The sequence below is a fragment of the Vombatus ursinus genome, unplaced genomic scaffold (assembly GCF_900497805.2).
Source record: "Vombatus ursinus unplaced genomic scaffold, bare-nosed wombat genome assembly UNPS02014894.1, whole genome shotgun sequence".
NCBI classification, from domain to species: Eukaryota; Metazoa; Chordata; class Mammalia; order Diprotodontia; family Vombatidae; genus Vombatus; species Vombatus ursinus.
In genome coordinates, this window is record NW_020954672.1 from 2,461,706 (window position 1) to 2,487,062 (window position 25,357).

At 38.8% G+C, this 25,357-nt stretch overlaps 1 protein-coding gene and 1 gene segment (V, D, J or C); both read left to right on the forward strand.

Annotated features, from left to right (window-relative positions):
• Positions 1-2,264: 2,264 nt before the first annotated feature.
• Positions 2,265-3,409, forward strand: LOC114028700. The segment is given in 2 exon segments: positions 2,265-2,417; positions 2,657-3,409. Coding segments are annotated over 2 exon segments (522 nt in total).
• An 11,695-nt stretch (positions 3,410-15,104) lies between these two features.
• The window catches only part of LOC114028696, a 468,075-nt gene continuing 457,822 nt past the window's right edge, over positions 15,105-25,357 (forward strand). Inside the window, exons 1-2 of the mRNA XM_027842976.1 lie at positions 15,105-15,204; positions 15,421-15,718. Of these exons, the coding sequence (XP_027698777.1) occupies positions 15,156-15,204; positions 15,421-15,718 (347 nt within the window). The 5' untranslated portion in view covers positions 15,105-15,155. The remainder of the gene's footprint in view (positions 15,205-15,420; positions 15,719-25,357) is intronic.

Sequence of the window (25,357 nt, forward strand, 5' to 3'; positions counted from 1 at the left end):
ATGGCAAATTACAGACCCTTCAGCAGTGCCTGTGGAGATCCGCAAAAGAAAAACAAAAACATTTTGTCCTACTCTCAAGAATCTCATGATTCAAACACAACACAAACACAAACACATATCCACCCAGTCAAGCCCCCCAACATGTAAATGAAATCATCTAAAACATTAAAATATGCCTTAAATTCAAAATAAGGCAGGGGGTGGGGTGACACTTCTGTAGTCCCAGGTTCTGGTGAGGCTGAGGCTGGGAGTTTGAGATTGGGAGTCTTGAATTACAGTGGAGCTAAAATCATTCAAGTGTCTGACCCAAGTCCAACATTAATATGGTGAGCCCCTCGGTGTAAAGGTCCACCAGGCTGTCTAAAGAGGGGGAAAGTGGCCCAGTTCAGAAAAACAGAGCCGGTTAAACTTCCATACCAATCAGTATTTGACCATGAGTAGTCTTTGTACTCCCAGCCTGAGCAAAGTAGGGAGATCAGGTCTCAGATAGATGAGAGAGAGACAGAAAGAGACAGACAGAGAGACAGAGAGAGACAGAGAGACAAAGAGAGACAAAGAGAGACAGAGAGACAGAGACAGAGAGAGAGAGACAGAGAGAGTGAGACAGAGAGAATATAGACGAATAAATAGATATGAAGTAAAGAATGACTGAATGAATGAATGCAAGTGCTCCTGACTCCAAGGTTGACACTCTATCCACTGTACCACCTAGCTGCCCCTAATCTCCAATAGCTCTACCAATTCTAGTTCCTCAATATGTCTCCTACTCCTCCTGGCACAACCCTAGAATATCTCTAGTTCCATGCTTCGTGGATTAGTGCAATAACTTTCAAGTGCTTTGAACCTCCACTTCTTCCTCTCTCCAATCTATCCTTCACACATGTTAAAACTACCTTAATTATACCTAGATCTGCCATTGTCACTCCTGCTTAAAAGCATTTAGTCATTTCCTTTTGCCTATCAAGTAAAATTCTAGCTCCTTTTCATGGTGTTAAAGAGCTAATACAAGTTGGCAGCACATAGTGTTTTAAACTTGGTCTCAAATATCCTCTATTTATTCTACACTCCAGGCAACCTGAACTATTTCCTACTCTTGACCCTCATTCCCCTGACTTGGTGCCTCTTGCCATATATTTGCTTGTACTCCTCCTCCCCGGAGTCCTGTTTCACCTAATGAATTCCTACCTGTCCTTTAAATTCTGACTCAAATGTCACCTATTCAATAAAACCTTCCACAAGCTCCCTAGTCTGTATTACAGTAGTTTGTGCATAAGACGAATCCAATTACTCACCTCTAAACTCTATTAGAACAGGGGAAAACATCTTATCTAAACATTGTATCACCCCCACCACCTAACATGGGGAGTGGTTTTAAAATGTTTGTTGAGGGCAGCTAGGTGGTGAAGTGGATAGAGCACTGCCCCTGAAGTCAGGAGGACCTGAGTTCAAATCCGGCCTCAGCTCAAACATTTGACACTTACTAGCTGTGTGACCCTGGGCAAGTCACTTAACCCCAATTGCCTAAAAACAAACAAATACAATGTTTGTTGAATTAAATTGAACTTGTGATCAGATAGCTAGATAAGAGACACCCAAACACACATCATCACAGATCTCTAAATATTGAGACCCAAGTGAATTATTTTAACTGTATCCATATTGCAAACCTTGAATGGAAGGCTAGTTACACATCTTTGAGCTGTTGAAAATGAGAATGAAAAAGTGACCCTTTCATTCTCCTCAACATGCCCAGCCAAAGCAAGCAAATTCATCCTTGTCAAAAGGGCAAGAATTCTGTTTCAACTAAATCACAAACCATGTACTTTCTGAATACCTTGGCTGACACTTCCAATATACACATCTGAGAGGAAAATACAATTCATGGGTAAAAACTGAAGAAAGCTAAAGAAAACAGAACCAATTGCTAAATATTTTTGAGTTTGGTGCTAGTGGGTAAGTGTTTGGAATTTAAAAAAAAAATAAACAATAGGTGCAAAGAGTTGCCAAGACCTAGTTACTATTTTGCCTAGAGAGATGGAGAGACTAACCCAAGTCATCTCGAAAATAAGTGTAACTGGGCTGAGAGAAGCCTCCTCAAAGCGAATTGCATTCAATGTTACCAGGAGATGCTCCTGGGGACTTCTGTAGGAATGCTTTGAATGAAAACGGCTTACAAAAACCTTGCAGTAAAGAAGCATGAACAGTTGCCAATCTGCCTCCCACAGAAACCACACATCCTGTTCTGTGTCAGCCACATCATTCATCTCCAGTGAGTCTGCATCAGAACCTGTCACATAAATGGAACACGGCTTAACCCCAAGCTTCAGAGAAGACCAGGAGAGATTCCCACAGGGGAAGAACTGCCAGTATGCTGCTCCCCAGCCTGCTTTGGTCTATCACAGCCTTCATCTGCCTGGGTAAGAACTAAGATATGGCAACCAAGCCACCTCACAAGGATCCAGGGACTGGGGAGATGAGTGACTGTTTGGCGGGGGTCATAGGCTTTGGACTGGTACAGGCAGTTGGAGGAACAGGGAGAACATTATGATTCCTTCTGCTCATTTCCAGGATCCTAACCTAAATTTGGTCTATCTGTGATCATCTCCCATGAGGCATATCAAGGGATGAGCCCTGTTCTTTTTGTTTTCTTACACAGGATGGAGCACAGCCCAAACAGTCACCCAGAGTCCACCAGCAGCTTCTATTCAGGAGACGGAAGCTGTGACCCTGGAGTGTGTGTATACTACCAGTGATCCATATTATTATTTGTACTGGTACAGACAATCTCCTAATGGGAAGCTTATTTACATCCTTCTTCAGAGTTCTCAAACCAGTAGTGTAAGAAGAGGTCGATATTCTGTGAACTTCCACAAAGAAGCCAAATCCATCAGCCTCACCATCTCGTCCTCACGGCTAGAAGACTCAGGGATGTATTTCTGTGGCCTCAGGCGTTCTCACAGTGCATTAATTGATGGAAAAAGCTGTACAAAAACTTCAAAGATCAACAAGAGACACTTACCCTCACCTGCACCCCCATTAAAGCAGGTCAGAGAAGAGCCATTATTAAGCCCCAGAGCGGAAGTAGGTTGGAAAGAGGAGACTTTAGGTGAGCACAGTGGTAGAGTATGAAAAGAAAACTGTTGGCATTCTAGGAAAAACGCTCCCACAGTCCCCTGTCTAGCCAAAGGATGATCGTGTAATAGATAAAGTCATATAGTAAAATACTAAAAGAAGCTAAATGCCTACTGATTGTGGTGGCTGGGTTCAAATAGTTTGGTTTGGCAGAAGGCAGACACAAACACAGCAGACTCCTCCAGATCTTTTCATTGGGTTGACTTTTGAGATTTATAGACCTTCACTGGACCTATTCCTCTCTAGATTTCCTTCCTCCATATCAGGAGGCAGCTAAATGTTGCATTGGATGGAGCATTAGACTTAGAGTGAGGAAGACTCAAATTCAGATTTGGCCTCAGTCACGTATTAGCTATGTGACCTTAGGTAAATCACTTAACCTCTGCCTGCTTCATTTTAGTTAGGTGGCACAGTGGATAGAGTGCTGGTCCTGGAGCTAGGAAGACTTACATTCTGAGTTCACATCTGACTTTAGACACTTAGTAGCTGTGTGGCCTTCAGCAAGTCACTTAACTCTGTTTGTCTCAGTTTCCTCATCTGTAAAATGAGCTGGAGAAGGAAATGGCAAACCACTCCGGTATCTTTGTCAAGAAAACCCCAAAAAGGGTCGTGAAGAGTCAGACACAACTGAAACAACTAAACCACATGAAGAATTAATCGAATGTAGGAGGAAAAGATGACATGCTCAGATCTGCACTTTAGGAAAATCACTTTAGCAGCTGAATGGAGAATGAATTAGGGAGTGAGTTGGGGAGAGACTTGAGTCAAGGGGCCCCATTTCTAGATACATTAGGATGAAAGGCTAAAATATAATCTTATAGATATCCTCTAACAAAATAATAGATGTAAAGCAGAGCAATTATCTAGATGAGAGGCCTCTATAAGGCACCACTGGGGTCATCCAATATGAGCCAAAAGGAAATCCCCAAACCAAAAAAGGACCTCATAGAGTACCTGAGTTACAGATGCCAAATGAGGGTGATACTATCACAAACACGTCTGCTGGTCGGCTTTAGCCTATATGAATAGGAGTTTGAATTAATGGCATGGAAATTCTGTTTATTCTTCTGAGGGAGCAGCAGAGCCTCCACATCATCCCTGTCAGACACAAAGAGCCCTGGGCTTCAGAGCAAAGGAACAATCCTTTAATATAGGGGAAAGGCTGCCAACTTGTCATTCCCTAGGCTGCTGTGGACAAGAACCATTTACATCTGTCTTAGCAGCAATAATCCCCCAAATGAGCAGACAATCATTCGGGGACTCAGGGGTTGCACAGGCAGGAAGATGGATGCATGGATCCAATGCTCAGGGCTTTTTAGAGGGAAGAGGGAAAGGCAAAAGGATGCTTACATTCATTTATTTTTATATTTTTTTTCTTAAAGGGCCTAAATTACCTTTATCCTTTGAGTCAGAGACAACAGTGCAAGGCATGTGTCCAAAGCAGGTCCAAAATAGAAAGAGCTTATATGCAACAAAATAATAAAAATTGGTAACAAAGTAGATATCCATTGAAAGAAGAAAGGCTGAACAAATTGTAGTCTATGGATGCAAAGAAATATTGCTGAGCCATAGGAAATGCTGCTGCTGCTGCTGTTGTTTTGTTCTTTGATCTCGAAGAGGACTCATGAGATCAGGGAGGTAATGCCTTGACATGAAAGTAAATTGGATTTAAGTGAGACAGGGCTGTGCAGTCACCAACAAATTCAAGAAAGCACAAGATTGATTAGAGATTAGGCGCAAATTATTAGATTATTATTATTTTAGTTTTTAACTTTAATAATTATATTATTGTTTATTTGTATAAATTATTATCATTAAATCATTAGAGATTGCTATAAAGTGAAGTAAACAGAACTGCAATGACTACAACAATGTAAACAGAAAGCAGAAAAAATATCCCTACATTGAATATTATATAATTATGATGATCAAGACTGGGGCCAAGAACAGTTGGGATAATACATTTTTCTGTCTTCATTATAGAAGTAGGGGAATATGGGTATGAAATATTGTACATATTGTAAGACGGTTCATGTATTGGTGCTTTTATTCTCTTTATTATTCAGTCTTTATTACATGGGAAAGATCACTTGGTAGAAGAATAGAAAAGGATATATTCAGAAATCAATGTGATATAAAAACAAAATAAACCAATAGCAAAAACTAGTATTTATAGAGTGTTTTAGCACTTTAAATGACATCTTTCTGCATCCTCACAATAACTCTTTGAGGTCTGGTATCATTATCTCCATTTTACAATTTAGAAAACAAGCTCAGAGAGATTAAATGATTTGTCCAGGGTCATGCAGCTAGGAAGTGTCTGAGGCAGGATTTGAACTTGTGTCTTCCTGGCGTCCAGTTCTCAATCTACAGTGCTACCTCGCTGCCCATAAAATAAAATAATATTTTTTAAAAAAATGAAATAAAGAGGGGGCAGCTAGGTGGTGCAGTGGATAGAGCTCCAGCCTTGGAGTCAGGAGGGCCTGAGTTCAAATCCAGCCTCAGACACATAACACTCACTAGCTGTGTGACCCTGGGCAAGTCCTTAACCCCATTGCCTCATCAAAAAAATAATGAAATAAAGAATTGTTATTCTTGTATTCAAGATCACAGTTTCCTGCCTTGATCAAAATGTTTCTAGTTGGGGATGAGTAGTTTTCTGGGCCTTGTTGAACTCTGCAGGGCTACAGGTCTGGTAATGATCTAAGAGTTCAGTGACTCCAATATCATAAAGACAAAGAAACAATTCCTAAAAAAATTGAATAAGAAAGAATAGAAGGAGAAGGAGAAGGGAACAAACATTTATTAAATGCCTACTATGTATCAGGCACTGCACTAAGCGCTTTACAAATATTATCTACTTTGATCCTTATGGAGGGGGAGAGGAGGTACTATTATGCTCCCTACTTTACAGATAAGAAAACTGAAAGAGGCAGAGGTTAAATGACTTTCATAGAGTCATACAACTAGTAAGTGATTTGAGGGCAGATTTGAACTCGGGTCAGTGGTACTCTATTGGCTGAACCACCTAGCTCCCTCAGATACTGGTGAGTTTCAGGCACCCTCCCACAGATCAGTCCTGAGGAGTGCAAACAGGAAGGAAACTGTTGGCATCCAAGAAGCATACCAAGGCCTTAAAGAGAAGTTATCTGTCTTGACCCTCTTCTTGTGTCTCCTATTTGATGGACTAGGTCCAAGTAGCAAGTTGAATGCTTACTCATTGTTGCCCCCTTATGGCCAAAGGCCCAAACTGCAGAGAATCGCACTTGTTTGTAACCCATACTGTTCCAATCAGCAAAGTTCTATTATTATATCAGCTCACTAGTTTTTCGGGATGCAAAGATAAAAACCAAATGCCACAGCAGCTACTCTAGAAACACTCATATCCTACTCAAAGGGTTTACAACACATACACAGATGAGTATAGTACATCTTAGAATGGGGTGGGAGTAACACAAAGTCATTGACAAAATTCTCTGGGGAAATCTGAGGAAAGATCAGATAATCTGAGCTTGAAAGAACCTTATAGGTCATTTTCTCCAGTCCCCTCATTTTACAGATGTGCAAAATGAGTCAGCTAAGCAACTTGACCAAGATCACATTACTGCTCAGTAGCCAAGCTATGATTTGAATCTAGGTTTTCATGACTCCCAAGTCCACCATACTGTTTGTAGCAATTATGCTCCAGGTTCTTTATGCCAGAGTCTGCCAAACTGCATCTCCACACTCATTCCCAGGGGTACCAAAGAGGACTTGGTATGTCTCTTCTCTAAGGATATTGGCTCTATCCTCAATTCAGTGTTTCCCCCCTACTGCTAGATACAATTGACTAGTGCTCAGGTTCCATTTAAACAATTAGCATCAATTAGTTTTTACAAAAGGATATGTACTTTGAATATATAGCAAGAAAATAGTACAAATATTCCACATGCACCTGGGAGTCACATTCTCCCTTACGGAACTATGATCTCTGGAGAGAGTGTGTTAGTACTTAATACTATTTCTACATAGCATTGGTACCACCAGCTTCATGTCTAAATGCGGCATTGCTTTTGTGTGTCTTCATCTCAGTTTCCACAGGACTAGGTCAAATCCTCACTCAGGGCATTGATGCTCAGTTGGCTACAAACCTGAAATGAACTCAGCTCCTGGACTCCTGGTTTTCAGGTTGTCCACTCTCTTGACCTTTTGAAACTCACAAAGTTGTAGTTTTCAACTTCTTTTACCTAAAATAAAAGAGCAAATGCCAAGGCCCATTCATGGACCACACATAGGCTGGGTCAGAGGCCTCTCTCTTTATAGAATTGGCTCTTACCAAACTCTGTCAGCAACAAAGAAATCACATGAAGATAAGGGGTCAAACCAAGAGTTGAGGAATATATCAAATAATGTTTTTTGAATGCACCCCAAGCTGATAAAAAATGTTCCTTCTCACCATGTGGTTAACATATCAAAACTCATTAGAGAATACCTATGCATGCTATAAAGTCCTTACAAGGCGCTTTCATAATATATCATCATGACTTTCCTAAAAGCAGCCTCCCAGTCTCTTCAAGGGTCTTCTATGGATGATTGCATTAGAAGTAACCTGAGTATACTCACTGGGATAGGACTCAGTGTCCATCCCCACCCCACCCCTTTCTCATTATACTCTTCATTACACTATAAAGAAAACATGTTTAGTTGGAGGCATTGAGGAAAACTTCACAGAGGAGATAGGGCCTGACTTTGGCTTTGAAGGAAGAGAATGTTTCTGGAAAGTACAGATATCGAGAAATGAATTATAAACATAACCTACAAAGATGCCCTTAGGCAGTATCTGATCATTCCTTCTCAGTATCTTGCCCTTTCATCGATCCCCATATGCATGATTAGTATCTCTAAACAAATGCATCCCAAAACTACCTATCCAGCCCTAATTTCTCTCCCTACTCTAAGTCTTCATCACCAACTGCCAGCTTAACATCTCCACCTGTATGTGCTATAAGAATCTCAAACTAAGTATGTCGAAAACAGGATTCACTCTCTCTCTCCCTACACCCTCTCAGGACCCTCCAAATCAATACTTTTTTCTACCTTCCCTGTTTCTGTCCAGGGTACTACCATCCCTCTCATCATCCATATTCAAAGACTCAGAGTCATCAGCAACCCTTCATTCCTCCTCATCTCTCTCCCACATCATCAGTGGCCCCCATCACTCATATCCTTCCCTTTCTCTTAACTGACTCAGTCGCACCATTTTCAGGTCCTCATCAATTGCCTCTTAATTGGACTCCCTGCTTCCCACCCCTTTCCTCTCCAATCAAGTCTCCACAAAGATGCTAAACAGATGTTCCTAAAGTACTGTTCTAACCCTATCCCTGCCTTGTTCCAGAAGCTTCAGTAACTCCTCATTACTCTGTTCTGAATGACATAGTGATGAGGACTGCAGGGGGAGCTGAATACAAACGCTAAGAAGCACAGTAGTGATCCTGACTCTGAGCAGCCCTGGGAGGAGTTTTATTCTTTCCCCAAACAAACCCATTAAACATGAAAACCTTATATATGTGGAAATTAGAAATAGTAGTAGCAAAATGGGTAAAAGAACCGAGACCTGTCTAGTTCCCATACAGTGCTTTTCTTAATATACCATACTTCATGTCCCCTTCATGGTGGAATATAATACATTAAATGAGACCTTCCCTATCATTTCCTGCAAAAAAAAAAAAAAACTCTTCCATTCAACAACTAGTGTCCTTTTTCACATGTTAGTGTTCCCAAAATTCCGTCCTTCATTCCCCAGGACCACCATTTGTTTCCTCTATGTCTTTATTCTCTTCTATACTTGTTCATAAAACACCAGCAAGAAGAGACCACTGGAGTCCTTTGTAAGGTTGCCCTCATGCTCCTTGTCTTTGGATTTTTAGTAAATCCAAAGGATTTCTTAAAAGAAACATGAAACTCAGAACTTTATTTTCTTTATCCAAAGTGAATAGCTCTTTTATTAGTCATTCCCTTAGGACTTAAAAAGAAAAAGAGGGATTTTTTTACACCAGATTTTTTTTCTTTCATACTATCTTTGATGTTTTCATAGGGAATTCAGCTTCCCCTGGAAATGAAACACAATTTCATGAACTGAATGTCAGGCAACTCCTAAAAGTCCCTTGTTGTTTATTGTTTATGATTTCTCATGCTGCCTGGCTTTTAAAAAATAGTTTCTAAGTTAGTTCTGACCTTTGGGAAATAATTAAATCAGAGGGACAAACAGGGAGAAAAAACTTCCCCATAAGCTCCTTCTATTTCTTTCATGTTCTCCTTTCCGTTTACCTCCTACTCCACTCTTGCAGCAGATTCTGTCTTTCTGAATCTTATTATAATAACTTCATATCCAATAAATTTCTACTGTCCATTAATAAATAATGTAGGCAGTGTGGCTGAATAGAAAGAGCACTTCCTGACCCTGGAGTCAAAGAACTTAAATTCAAATGCCACCTCTGATCCTTACTATGTGTGTTACCTTGGGGAAAGTCCCTTAACCTCCCTAAGAATCTGTTTTCTTATCTGTAAAATGAAAAGGGTTGGACTAGTTGGTTTCTAAGCTCACTATGGCCCTATGATCCATGAAATAATAGAATCAATTAATTTTCTCCATCACTATAGCTTCTTCAACACTCCACATTTCTAGAAAATATATGTACCCTAGTTGTCTTCTGAAAACCTCATCAAGTTTTCCTTCTAAAGCACCATTCATAGCCTACTTCAACTATCCAAAACACCAAGCTCATCTCCTTTATAACATCCCTAATTTTTTTGTGTAGGATTCTAGAATCCCACATTTTTTCCCACATTAGTCTAGACTGGCTACATATTCCTCTTAACAGTCCAATCCTTCAAATTAAAACAACTCTGAAGTTTCAAATGCAAATTGACAAATATGAAAAAGAAAGATGAGAAGAATCAATCTTGGAGGGACTGTGAGAAAATGGACACATTGATGAACTGTTAGCAGAGATGGGAAGTGATTCAAATGCTCTGGATTTCAATGTGCAATTATGGAAGAAATGTGATTAGACTATCATATCCTTTGACTCAACAATCCTACTACTGAGAATAAACTCACAATGCATTAAAAGACAAAAACAAAAGTCCAAATTATATCAGAATATATGTAGCAACATATTATGTCATAATAAAGAATTGGAAATAAAATAGGTACCAATGAATTCAAGAATGGCTGTGAAAGGTAGTATTTTAAATTGATTAAATATTATACTGTATAGTAACAGCAACGAATGTAGGTTCAGAAAAACATGGAAAAATTCATCTTAACTGATGCAGAATGAAATAAACAGATTCAAAAGAACAATATGCATGATGATTACAACAATGTAAATGAAAGGATCCCCGAAAGGAAGTAAAACTGAATAATGGAGAATTTAATGAAGACCTAAGTTTAAAAAATTATTTCCACACTCAAGCATAAAGGTATGGAACTAGCAGGATGGAAAAATGTTTACATTGTCTGAGATGATTTCTGTTTTGGATGTTTTCACTTCATTATTTTTCATTTTTTTATCAAAAGTAAGAGTTCAAACTAGGGGAGATTGTTGTTACCAAAAATACATCAGTAAAACATTACAAAGAATAGAATAGAATAAGGGAACTGGACTGGCTGAGCTGTTAGGTCCTTTCTAGTGCTAAAAGAAAAATAATTACCATCCCAATCCCCTAACTCCATATATATTGGTCATCAATGCTGTGAATGTTAACAAGTTAAATGTGTTTCCTTGGGAAATCAGGGTTCAATGAAATCAGGGCTAATTTTTATTGACTTGACTTTTGGATAGTGTTTATACCTTAGCAGTGGAAAATCCAATATTTTTAATAATGATGTGTCTAAGTTACTAGATGTGGAAATAGAGGAGGCTATAATCAATGAGAAAAAAATCCCTAAAAATTGTCTTTTTCTTCCTCATTGACAATATGTAAAGAAGGAAAGCAAGACCTGTGAAAAAAGGGAAGTTGAAATGGCATACCAACACCTTCTCTTTAGTTAGCTTAAGGAGCACAAGGAGGTCAACATGATTGCTCATGCTTGAGACTGACCAGGACACTGATATATGTGTAGTGGAGTGGTTTTTGAAGAGCTGGTCTTAGGGCCAGAAAGACTTGAGTTCATGTCCTGACCTAACATATACTAGCTGTGTGGCCCTCAGCAAGTCAATTAACCTCTCAACACTTAACATAACTTTCTAAATTGTAGAGAAGGTACCAGTTTGCATTAGTAGTAGTAGGAGTTTCCTCTTCTGGGAGTTCTCTATACAAATGAAATTATAGATCCAAATCTTCTCTTTCTCTGTCTCTCTGTTTCTCTTTTGCTGGCTCTCTATCTTTGTCTCTGTCTCTCACTCTGTCTCTTTCTGCTTTATATTTATATATGTGTGTGTACATATATATGTATACACACGCACACATATGAAACATGGGTGGAATAGAGCATTCACAGAGTGTCCCCTTCTGATCTGGCCAATCACATGTACTAGCTCAGAATTGGGACATGCTAAAGATGACCTGATCATTCCAATGACTCAGTACTACAACACTAGCTTCTGCAATTAGTGATGAAAGGCTCTTGCAATTTGAGATGATGCATTATCTTATTAGCCATTTTCTTTATTGGTCAAAAAAGAGATGATGACTCAATGGATATTTAAATAAATGACTCCTACTTTCAGGCCCTCTTTTCTCTCATCTATGTATCATGTCAATACTGTTTTCAGCCTCTTTTCATGAGGTGTGGGGAGAGGATGACTTGTCCTGTCTTCTACCTGTCCACCATGTGGATATGAGCACATGTTGCAAGCCTGAATGTGGGTGTTAGGTTAGTGTAAAAAATAATAAATAGTGTTTAAGCCAGAAGCTCCCGAGACATAAATGGAGGAGGAGGAGGAGGAGGAGGAGGAGGTGGGGAGGGGATTAGAGGTCAATTGAAAAAAAAAGTGTTATAAACCAGACCATGAGGGAAAAAAATCTCCTCTATCATCTTTTCTCCTTATTACCAGTTAGCCATGTCTCCATGTTCTTGTTCTGGTTCTTATTTGTTCCTGTAGCAATGGTAAATTTAAGATGTCATAGCACTAAAGGGTATGGCTAACATGCTAAAAACATAAAAAAAACTCTATCCCATACTAACTACCCAACTTTGGATTGCTTATACAAACACTTCCACGATTCATGTCTATCTCCTTGAGAGGGAAGGGGGGCATCTCCAGTCATTCTGATCTATATCTTGCCACTAGTCCCAGATGGCTCTGGAGGAGAAAGTGAGGCCCTGCCTCACTTAAATCTAATTCACTTACAAGTCATGGCTTCATCTTCCTGATTGTCATGGTACTCTTCTAGAATGAAGGACAAACAACAACTTGTGAGTAGTCTGAGCTGCCCCACTGGGGACCCAAGCCAGTTCTAGTTGGACAGTGCAACTCATTCCTTCCTTCCTTCCTTCCTTCCTTCCTTCCTTCCTTCCTTCCTTCTTTCCTCCCTCCCTCATTCCTCCCTCCCTCTCTCCCTCCCTCTTTCCCTTCCCTTCTCATTAGCTAAATCAGCCTGAGCAGCCCAAGAATTAGGACAAAGTATATGTCCTTTGCCTCATTTTCTGGTCACCATTCCAGGCCCCAGAATTGAGTCCTTGGTAAGCCCAGGCAGGAAGGAAGAATGGAGAAACCCCAGAGAACCTTATTAGTGATCCAACAGCATCAGCTGGGACTTGAGCTAAACAGTTTTAGGAAATGGAACAGAATGCCGTGGAGGATACACTCCAGAAGGCTAAAGGGGTAAAGGGGATGGGGAAGTTAGCTTTCTCTAACTGGCCTAGTGGTTCTCATGAAGATTATGAGAATGACAAGAAACCAAAGAAGTAGAAAAAAGACTTAATAGAGCAAATTGAACTATCTTTTGCAATTAGTCAAGCATTTCTTTAGATATCAACTTCCCTCCCTGGTAAAGGTTGGATCTCATAAAAAACTTGGTGTCTGTAGAATTTTTAAAAGAAGAAAATAAACAGGAAGAAAGATAATTTTAAGACCCTTCATAGCTTTCTACATTACAAGGTAATTTTGAAGTGAATCTCTTTTCCTCACCAACCCACCATTCTTATTTTTTGGGGGGGCGGTAATCTACTTTGAAACCACTCCTATGTGATGAGTCTTAGCCAGATCAATGGAAGCTCACTAACATAAAGATGAGAAATTCCAGTGAAAAAATCACCCTGACTTCCTATGTAATGCTGGGTAATATGTTTGGAATGTTTTCATTTACCTGTCTGTACAATGGGAGAAATAATTCCTGTCCTTTGCTCCCTAACTGAAAAACATGAATGAAACTAAGAACCTCTGTCAGACTCTTAAGAAAGGTGCTAATAACCTGTCTAATAAAACAATTTTAGATACATAATCCTCAAAACAGCCCTATGATATAAACAGTACAGAGTGTCTATTTTATAAAATGTGGTTCAAAGAGGTTCATTTGAATTAAGAAGAGGAACTCAGCTAACAAATAATTGGAATGTGAATCCAGGATATTCTGAGTCTAGTGCTCTTCAATTAGCTCAATCCAAGTTTGCCTAGTATCAACAGGGCAATTAGTAGCTGTCACCTGGTATTCTGCTGGTTCCCTTTATCAAAGATAATCTAGGGCTACTAACTATTATTCCAAATGGTATCCTTTTTTATTTAACACTTTGTAAAAATTGACACTTTTTATTTTTGTATCATATTAATTTTCAGACATATTCCTTCCTCCCTCTGCTGCTCATTAAACAAAAGAATGAAGAAAGAAAGAGGTTTTTAAAAAGTATTTCTGCAAGAACAACCAATACTGACAATGTCACATAGTATATACAACATCTCACATTCATAGCCCTCCATCTCTGAATTCAAGGCAGGGGAGTACATTTTCCCCCTACTCTTCTCAGGGCAAGCATGGTAATTATAGTTAAATAGTAGTTGGTTTTGTTTTTCTGTTCTTCCTGTTTATGTAAGCTAGCCATTGGGTACATCACTCTCCTGGGTCTGCTTACCTCACTCTTCATCAGATAATATGAGTCTTCTCACAATTATCTATATTCCTCATATTCATCTTTTCATATAGATAGTATTATTCCATTACATTTGTGTACCACAATTTGATTAATCATTCCCTAGATGGAGAATATCAACTTTATTTCTAGTTCTTTGCTACACCCCTCCTCCCCCCACACAAAGTACAGCTATGATTATTTTGGAATGTACAAAACCTTTCTGTTTTTTTATCTCCTTGAGCTATATATTTAGTGTAAGGATTTCTGGGTCAATGAGTATAGACATTTGAGTCACTCTCTTAGAATTATTCCAATTGGTTTTCCAGCATATGGGACCAATTTACAATTCCTCCAGAGTATATTAGTGTATTTGTCTTTCCACAACGCCTTCAATATTAATTATTTTATATATTTTATCATTTTTGCAATTTGCTACATGTGAGTCATTTTGATCTGCATTTTTTTAATTATCAGTGATTTGGAGCAATCTTTCATTATGATGGTGAATAACAAAATACATTTTCTAAAAAGAAAAGTCATCGAGCCAAATCATCGAGCAAAGTGATCCCAAGGTGCCTTCTTCCTGCACTTGTATCTGGGCTTATTTTGTGTCCCCTTCTGTCACCTCAGTCATTGGATTGAATCTTTGTCATTTAAAAGCCCTTGACAGCTTTCTCCTCACTCTTCCTTCTTTCATACCAAGGACAAAGTCAGGTTTGGACAACTCTTCTTTTCTATTTCAATTAAAAGTGCAGTCAGAGGCTTGTATCTTGATGAGAAAGAGAAGGGGGGTGGGGTAGGAATAGATAAATGAGCAAAGGTGAGTTATGATTGGCTGCCAACCTCTCACTCTATTTCCTGTTCTGGGGCAGCACAAATAGAAGCCTTAATTGACACTCTGAGCAGGACTATGCCTCAGGCTTCAGTACAGAACAAATCACATCACACTTAGGGAAGGATCAGTAGCATGTCACTCTCCAACCTGCTGTGGGCACTCATAGCCTTCACCTGCCTTGGTAAGAACAGTTAGCAAGTGGGGAACTGAGTCACTGCTTGGGTCTAGGGGACTGAAGGGATGGAAAGTTAGTTGGGCATATCGAAGGGCTGTGTGCCAGTGAGAGGGAAGGAGGGATAGATATTAGATTGCTGTTGCTTTTGCATGGTGGTTGTCTGCTAATGCTTTGAATCATGTTAGCCATTTCTTCAGCCTTGTTTTTGCTACCTCTTCACAGAACCGGGCATGGCACCAAGCGTCACTCAAACCCCACCAGTGATATATGTACAGGAGGGGAAGGCTGTGATTCTCAACTGCACTTACTCCACTGGTGACACTAATTATTATTTGTTCTGGTACAAGCAGCTTCCTAGTGGGGAGATGATTTTCCTTATACGTCAGGATTCTTACAGCCAACAGAATGCAAATGAGGACCGATATTCTGTGAACTTCCAGAAAGCAAGCAACTCTATCAGTCTCATGATCTCTGCCTCACAACTGGGGGACTCCTCAGTGTATTTCTGTGCTCTGAGAGATGGCCACAGTGAGAAGCGTGATGAGGAAAGCTGTATAAAAACCTCAACAAACAAGAGATCAGATACCTACCTGCTGCAGAATCCAACAGATGCTCTGACAACCCAGAGAGGAAGTGGGCTGAGACCAAAGATGTCTGTGAATGGTTCAGCTGAGGGTCTGAACTTTTTTACTTTATCCAAGGAAACACATTCTCCCAGTTGACCTCAGAGAATGAACAATGATATTTGTAAGCCATAATCCTCAGAAGTATTCACATCTTTGAGCCCTTCTCCCACATCAGGTAATAGATAATGAGAACACTGAATGAAGTTTTCAGAAACTTATGTCACATGTTAGTAGTGAGGGAAGGCAACTGCCTCCACAACATCTTCTCTTCAATATCTCACAAAAACATAAAACTCAACATGTTAATAATAAGACTTAATATGTCCCTTCACCCTGCTCCTACTTTTTTTTCTCTTCACAGTTTCTGTCTATGGTATAACAAATCTGCTGTTTCCTACGTTTGTAACCTTGAAGTCATCTCTGACTCTTCCTTCCTCTCTTCTTGCATAACCAGTCAATTACCAAGTACTGTTGATTCCATCTCTGCAATAACTCTTATACCCAATGCTCTTTTTTTCAATGCTACCACCCTAGGACAGACCTTCATTTACCTACCTGTGCCATTATAATAGCCTCCTCATAGACTTTCCTGTTGATTTTCCTTCTCCAAACCAGCCTAAATATTATATATATACATGTGAAATCTGGTTATACCTTTTTCTCCTCACATGGTTCCATTGGCTCTGTCCTAAGTTAAGTTCAGAAGCCTCTGCCTGGCATTCCAGTTACTCCACATCTGTCACCATCCTACCTTTCCAGTTCAAATCCTTCTTCATATACTTCCTAGTTGTATGACTCTAAAAAAGTCTCACTTAACCTCTCTCAGGTTCAGTTTTCTTATCTGTAAAATAAGAATAATAATAACATCAACATCACAGGACTGTTGTGAAGATCAAAATGAGATAACACGTACATTTTTTGCAAACCCTAAAGCACTATATAAATCTTAGCTATAATTATTATGATTATGATTATCATGACTATTATCTCAAATTATTCCCACCACCACCACCAAACTCTATGCACCGTCTTCCCAGTTACTTGGATTCACAACCTGGGTGTCATCCGCAACTTCTCACTCTCTCACACATCCTATATCTAATCAGTTGCCAAATACTGTCATTTCTAATCTCATAATATCTTTCATCTGTAAAATGAACTGGAGGATGAAATGACAAACCATTCCAATATCTTTGCCAAGAAAATCCCAAATGGGACCACAAAGAGTTGGACACAACTGAAATGACTGAACAGCAAACATTATCTTTTATATACACCCCCTTCTCTTCTCTGACATTGCCAGTATCTTGGTGCAGGGCCCTTATCACCTCACCCCTGGACTATTACAATGCCCCATAGGTTGTTTTCCCTGCCTCAAGTATCTCCCCCCTCCAGTTCATCCTCCATGCAGCTCTCAAACTAATCCTCCTAAAGCATGTCTGACCATTTCACTTCTATATTTAATCAATTCTGATTGCTCCCTATTGCCTCTAGGATCAAAAATCCTCTGGCTTTTAAAGCTTTCCCTAATCTGGTCCTTTCCAACCTTTTCAGTCTTCTTACACCTCCCACTCCCATGTACTCTGTAATCCAGATATTTCAGAGCTTGGAAAAAGGTTCTCTGTGATCCTCCCAGAGAGGCTTCCAGCAAAAGGCCCCTCCTGAAACTTCAAAAAACCACAGCTCCCATGAAGCATCACTTTGACAAAAACCTCTTGGAACATGAGACTCCTATCAGGCCTGGGTAAATAGGGAAGTTCAGCTATTATCACTCCAAAGAGGCTGAAAAATGAGTGAGCATGTGGTTTGACGCTGAGCAGTCAAAAATAAAACCTGTGTGGTTTCACTTGGGGGAGGGAGGGCAGGACTGTTGATCACAGTTGCAGAAAATATTCATGGAGCCCTTGGGATTGACAAGACCTTGAGGTATCATTTCTTTAGTCCATCTTATTGCCTGCATGCAAAAGTAGTCATCTTTCTGGCTAGCTACTTTTAAAGACTTCTAGAGAAGGAAATTCTTTTATTCTTTCCATAGTCTCTCATTTCCTGTGTTTAAAAAAATCCATGGTGTCAATTTAAGAAGCATTTATTAAGCACTTATTATATGCCCATAGTGTAGGAGAAAGAGAGTTGGCTTTAGAGGCAGGTATACTTGAGTTCAGGTCCCGCCTCTGGTATATTTTGGTTAGGTGATCCTGGGCAAGTTATTGAACCTCTCACTAACCCAGGAAATTCTCTAAGACTGTGAGCTATACAGTGGAAAGGGTATTGGCTTTGGACTCAGAGAGTCTGGATTCAGATCTTGCTTCTGTCACTTACTACTTGAGTGACCTTGGGCAAGTCATTAAGCTCTCTGGGCCTCATTTTCCTCATCTACAAATCATAGGGATTGAACTAGACAGCTTCTAAGGACCCATCCAACCCTAAATCTGTCACCCTAAACTGCAAAATAGTTGCTAGGCCTTGGAAGACCTTAATTTAGAAAAGCCAAGAATCTCCCACTGCATCCTGGGCCAGTCATCTTGACTTTGTCTTGCCACTGAACTTTGATAAAAAAAAAAAAGCCACCCCTACCCCCAGAGAATAACATCAAGTGGTCACAAGTCACAAGCCCAAAGAGTCCTTGGAAGAACTTAAAAAAAATTCAAAAATCAAATAAGAGAGATTGAAGGAAAATTAGGGGAAAAAATAAAAGTAATCCAAGAAAATTATGAAAAGAAAGTTAACCAATTGGAAAAGAGAGATCCAAAATCTTAAGGAAGAAAACTCCTTGAAAACTAGAATTGGAATTGGGAATGGTTTTTTTTTTTGTTTTTTTGTTTTTTTACCTCACTATCTTCCTCTAGATATGAACCCAGATCTTCTTTTACACCAAAGTAAATCTATGGTCAGGTGTTTTTTCTTTTGCTTATTCAATTAAGAGGAATAGAATGACATTATAAAATGCCAAAAAATAATAAAACTAAGGAAAAAATAGAAGAGAATCTGAAACATCTCATTAGAAAAACAACTGATCTAGAGAACAGATAGAGGAGAGACAATATAAGAATTGTCAGACTATCTGAAAGTTAAGATTAAAAAAAAAGTAATCTGGGTACATTACAAAAAATTATTAAGGAAAATTGCCCTGAACTTCTATAACAAGAGATCTGCCATTCATCACCTGAAAGTGATCCCAGGAAGAAAACTGATACAACTATCTTGCCAAGTTTCAAAATTACCAGGTTAAGGAGAAAACATAAGCAACAAGAAAAAAAACAATCTGAATACTATGGAAATACAGTCAAGATTTCACAAGACCTAACAGTTTTTACTATAAAAGACCATAGGTCTTGGAACATTATATTTTGAAAAGCAAAAGAGCTGGGGTTGTGTCCAAGAATAACTTACCCAACAAATTTGAGTATAATCTTGAATTTTCAAAAATGTATATTTGATGAACTGAAAGACTTTTAGGTATTTGTAACAAAAAGATCAGAACTCAATGAAAAATTCAATATAAAAGATCCAGAAGAAATATAAGGAAAACATTAAAGACTAATTATAAGGTACTCATTGAAGTCACACTGTTTATTTATTATGTATATATATGAAAATGTTATCAGTATTTTTAAAACTGTCATCATTACTAAAGTAGTTTGAAAGAAAGGTTGGGGCTGAGTTGTATATTATGGGGATGATTCTAAAAAACAAAATTAGGTAGGAAAAGGTAAAAGGGAGCAATAAAATAGGGCATGAAAGAAAGAACTAATACAGGGGACCCAGGTGGAGGTGGAGGATTGGTAATGCTGAAACCCTACTTTCATATGGGTTGGAGAGGAAACAATGGATACATCTGGAAAGGTGAAGAAGTCTTCTGAACATGTAGAGAGGTGAGAAAACTGGGAGACCAGGTGGGAAAGAGATTTTTAGAGGGGTGCATAGATTGGGATTTGGGAAGGTGGGGGGAGAGTATGTGAGGCACTTTGGAGGGGTGTTTGGATTGAGATTGGGGGTGGGAGACAGGATGGGGGACTCTTGAAGGGGTGGGTGAAGTGAGGAGGTGGGAGGGTGGGGGAGATGATAAGGCAACAGGGAAAGGGTAAAAAGAGAGGTTGAGAAAAAAATAGTGAGTAAAATTAAGATGGAGGGAAATTCACAAATAGTAACTATAACTGAATATGAATGGGATGTTCATAGTGGTTCTCTTTGTGGTGGCAAAGAACTAGAAATTGCAGGGATCCCCATCAATTGGGGAATAGCTGAACAAGTTGTGATGTAATGCTACTGTGTTAAAAGAAATGATGAGCTCAATAATCTTAGAAGGGCATGAAAAGATTTGCACAAAATGATGAAGAGTGAAGTGAGCAGAACCAGTAGAATATTGTACACAGTAACAACAAAATTATTTTAAGAATAATTTTGAGTGACTGTCATTCTGACTACTATAAATACACAAATTAAAAATAAAAGATGTGAAGAAAGACACTATCTACATCCAGAGAAAGAACTGATAAATAGAAGTATGTGTAGAATAAGTTTATATATGTATGCCTATTTGTATCTAATGGTAGCCATCTCTAGGGGTGGGAGGGGGGAGCGAATAAAAAAAAGGGGGAAAATTTACATAATAACTTTGTTATATATTTGGAAGGAATAGCAAGTTGGAGATGGCAAATTGCATTTTCATGTGCAATCATCTTTTTTTTTTATTGTACTGTGTTATGGAAATGCTTGCTTTGTTCTGTGAATTGAAAACAAAAAAAAAATTTTTAAAAAGGAAGAAAATGTAGGACAAACAACAACAAACAACTCTGTAATCCAGTGCTATTTCTTGCACTAGATGTTGTTTCTCCTGACTCTAGGCATTTTTATTTTCTGTCCTTCATGCCTACCATACTAACCTCCTCATCTTCATCTCCTAACTCAGGGGTGAGGAACCTGCTGCCTCCAAGTTTGAATTCAGTCAAAGCGCCGCACTTGAGGATCTAAAGGGCCCCAGGTTCCCCCACCCTTGATTGGCTTCTTTTGTTTCCTTCAAATCTCAGTTAAAGTCCCACCTTCTTCTAGAAGCCTTTCCTGATCCTCTTTTATGCTAATTCCTTTAATTACCTCTGATTTATTGTCTTTGTCTTGTTTGTCTATAGTTTTTTGTGTTGTCTCCTCCATTAGATTAAGAGCTCCTTGAGGGCAGGGGCTGTCTTTTGCCTTTCTTTGTATTCCCAGCACTTAGTCCAATTTTTGGCACAAGGCAGGCACTTAATAAATGTTTGTTGATTGACTCACTTACTGACTTCAGGCAAATTCGACTACACACCTATGCCTGTAATACCCTCTTTTCCCATCTTCATGAGCTTCATTCCTACCATACCTATCCCCCCCCTCCCGCAAAAAAATCCAATGACATCTTGTCTGTGAAGTCATGCCTGATGCCAATTCTCCCACCATGGGTAAATTGGGAACTTAAAAGCCCTTCTTGCATTGTTTAAGAATGTGGACACATTTTTGTTATATTTTAAGTTCAGAACTGTCTCCCTCCCCACCCTGCAATAGAGAAGGCCACCATTTGATGCAAATTTATAGATAATTGTAAAACCATACTACGTGTACTTCTATTTATAAGTTCTTTTTCTCGAGATGGAAAGCATCTTCCTTCAGAGGTCCTTTATAGTTGATTTGAGTATTTGTTGTACTCAGAATAACTTGGTTGTTCACAATTAATCTTCAAATAATATTTCTGTTACTATATACAATGTTCTCTTGGTTCTGCTCACTTCACTTTTCATTATTTCTTGCAAGTCTTTCCATGCTTTTCTGAAATCAATCTGTTCATCATTTCTTATAGCACAGTAGTATTCATCACAATCATATACCACAACTTGTCTAGCCATTCTCCAATTGATGGGCATCCCTTCAATTTCCAATTCTTTGCCACAATGAGAGCTGCTATAAATATTTTAGAACAGATAGGTTCTTTTCCTTTTCCCCTGATCACCTTGGGAATCAGACCTAATAGTGGCATTGCTAGGTCAAAGGATATACAGTTTTATAACTCTTTGGGTATAATTCCTGATTATTTTCCAAAATGGTTGGATCAGTTCACAATTCCACTAACAGTGTATTAATATCCCCCCCAACACTTGTTCATTTTCCCCTTCTATCATTTTAGCAAATTTGATAAGTACAAGATGATATCTCAAAGTTATTTTAATTTGCATTTTTCTAATCAATAATGATTTAGAGCATTTTTTTATATGACCATATATAGTTTTGATTTCTTAACCAAAAAACTGCCTGTTCATATCCTTTAACCATTTATCATTTGGGGAATGATACATGTTGTTCTGAAGGTTCTTTTATTAATATTGTTTTTGCAAGAGCTTATTATAAAGTTGTATGCTTTATTAATATTACACTTCTGATTCATATTGAGCTTGCTGTCCACTGAGACTCACAGACATTTCTTGACCTTGGTCTTAAATATTGATTCATTCAACCTAAAACCTGACTCTTTGAGAGTTGCTACACAGTTTTTTGTGTTCCCTTCCAATAACCAGGTGGCCTAAAGCATTTTCGTCAGCTCTGTGCAAATGGGTTGTTCCTTTTTATTTTGGAAGGGGCAAAGACCTTTAGAGCTGGAAAAGGCATAATGATGATCTAATGTAGCACTTTATACTAGAGAGGAGGAAAGTGAGACTAAGAGAGGTGAAATGAATTATGATATCATAGGATCCAGAGCTGAAAAGGAATCTTAGAGACTATTCAGGAGAACCTCTTGATTGTATGGATGAGGAAACTGGAGCCTAAAGATGGTGAGTTTACTCAAGGCCACACATGTAGTTATTAGCAGAGCTGGGATTCAGACTCAGGTCATTGGATTCCAAAACTCATATTCTTTTGTTTATCTAAAGTCATGGTACTGGGAAACATAGTTGAAGACAGCTAGCTATGTGACACAACAGATAGAGCCCTGGGCCTAGAGTTGGGAAGACTTGAGTTCAAATCCAACCTCAAACATTTACTAGATGTATAACCCTGGGCAAGTCACTTAAATCTCTATCTGCCTCAGTTTCCTCAGTTGTAGAGTGGGGATAATAATAGTACCTACCTCCCTGGAATGTTGTGAAGGTCAAATAAGCTAACAAAAAAATTTAATACCATTAGCACAGAGCCTGGCACATAGTGCTTAATAAATGCTTATTTCCTTCTTTCCTAAAAACCCAGGCTTTCAGACTCCTAGTCGAGGGATTTAGAAATAATCTAGTCTAACTCCCTCAAGAAGCTGAATGATTTACCTAAAGTTAGATGGTCTATCCTGCTCTAATTTTCTCTTCTTTGATTGGTCAAAACTATTCTTCAAAGAACAATTTCCAACCTCTTTTATAACAACACATCATATACTTGAAAGCAATCTCACCACTTAGCTGTTTCTTAGGACAGGAAACGGACATGAAATTCACTGTTACAGGAAACTCTAGGATGAGGAAGTTCCCTATACCTGCACCATAGAGATTGAGATTTTCTAAGGATATTGAGAGGTTGTGATTTACCTAGAGTCACAAAGCCAGTATATGCCACAGACAAGATTTGAACCCAGATTTTCCTGGCTTTAAGGACAGCGTTGCCCACTATGTAACACCACCTCTCAGCTCTCTCTCATTTATACTAAATGACCTGGGGAGATCTTTCTTTATTTCAGTTACTCCCAACGTTGCTATTTTTTATATCCTCTTCAAATTTCTGTGATGAAAACCAGCTAGACACAGGGATATGCAGGAGTCAGCTAAAACCAGTTCTGAAAAGCTGATTATTAAATCTTCAGTATAAACATTTATACTTCAAAAATTGGAAATGCTACAAATCAAGGCTTGATTTATTGTTTTATTGATTGTATAGACCTATGAAAGTTATGGAGAAAATATTAATAATGTAGATTAAACATAAAAGTATATTGTGAATTTTTTTGGAGAGTTGATTGTTAAAATTTTTTTCAGCACATCAGTGCCTGTAGCATTGTAATAAAAGTCTACTATTACACAATATCTTGAAAAAATGATTTCATTGACTATATATATATATATGTATACACATACATACGCACACACACACACACACAGACACAGAAAGAGACTAGTCCCCATAATAATTCTGTTATCGTATTAGCTGTCTCTTTTTACTAACAGTACTACCTTGCTACCTCATATTCAGCTTATCACCTGCAAGTCTTTTTCTGTTGTATTTTCCCATAGCCTTCCCCAAGATCCTCCGGATTTTTGAAATGTTTAGTTGTTAATTTTATCCTTATGTCCTAATTTATGCTTGCTTCTAGTAAATATCATTCTTGTTTTGGGCACATTTACCATATTTTTCAGGGTTATTTGGAAGTTTATTTTTTTCTTCTACAATATTAGCAACTCCACACTATTTAGAATCATCTACAATTTAGACCTAGGGCAGCTAGATGGCTCAGCAGATAGAGTGCCAAGCCTGGCACTTCCTGTGTTCACATCTGACCTCAGATATTTATTAGCTGTGTGACCCTGGGTAAGTCATTTAACCCTGTTTGCTTCAGTTTCCTCATCTGTAAAATGAGCTGGGGAAAGAAATAGCAAACCACTCTAGTATCTTTGCTAAGAAAACTCCATATGGGATCATGAAGAGTCAGACATGACTGAAAATGATTGACCAACAACAACAAAATAATTCTGACCTGCTTAGGTCTTTTCAAACAGATCTTCAATAATGGCATTTGTTAGAATGGACTTTTAAAAGAAAGAAAGGGAAGGAATATGAGCAAATAGTGAAAGAAATTCAACTATGGAATTAAAAACATGATTAAAGTTTTGATGTCCCAAAGGGCCTGGAAGTTATCTGGCTGGGCTGAACAACTTGGTTGAGAAGATGGATCTGGGTTTCCAATTACTATAAATCTTTTTCTCTAGACTGGAGCTCAGTGTATGGGTATCAAATGGCACCAAACAAACTAAGAGGGAAGTGACTCATCCCTTGATCCTGGCCAGACCCTTTTCAAAATCCTGGTATTCAAAGGAACTAAGTCATTTGAGGTACCTGTATGTAGGCCTGAGAAAAACGTCTCCCCTCCAATTTAGCTGAAGTAGGGTTTCTGCTATAGAGGTTTCGGAAGAGAGCTGGTTCTCTACTTAACACATTGTGTCACAAGATGGGGCTGTTGCATCTGCAAACCCGAATCCCTTCTTTTGAGGAAAAGGATGTTTTGGGCCTGGGGGTTGTGACAGGGAAGGGAGATGATCTTACACTCATCTCCCCTCTTCTCCCCTCCTGACACTTTGACTTGTATTCAGCTCCAGATAAGGGGCAAGCTACACGGCTCAGTGGGTAGAGTGCTGGAGCGGCAGTCAGGAAAACTCATCTTCATGAGTTCAAATCTGGCCTCAGACACAGTAGCTGTGCGATGCTGGCCCAATCACTTACTCTGCTTGCCTCAGTTTCCTCATCTGTAAAAATGGGCTGAAAAAGGAAATGGTAAACCTCCCGGTATCTTTGCCAAGAAAACCCCAAATGGAGTCTCAAAG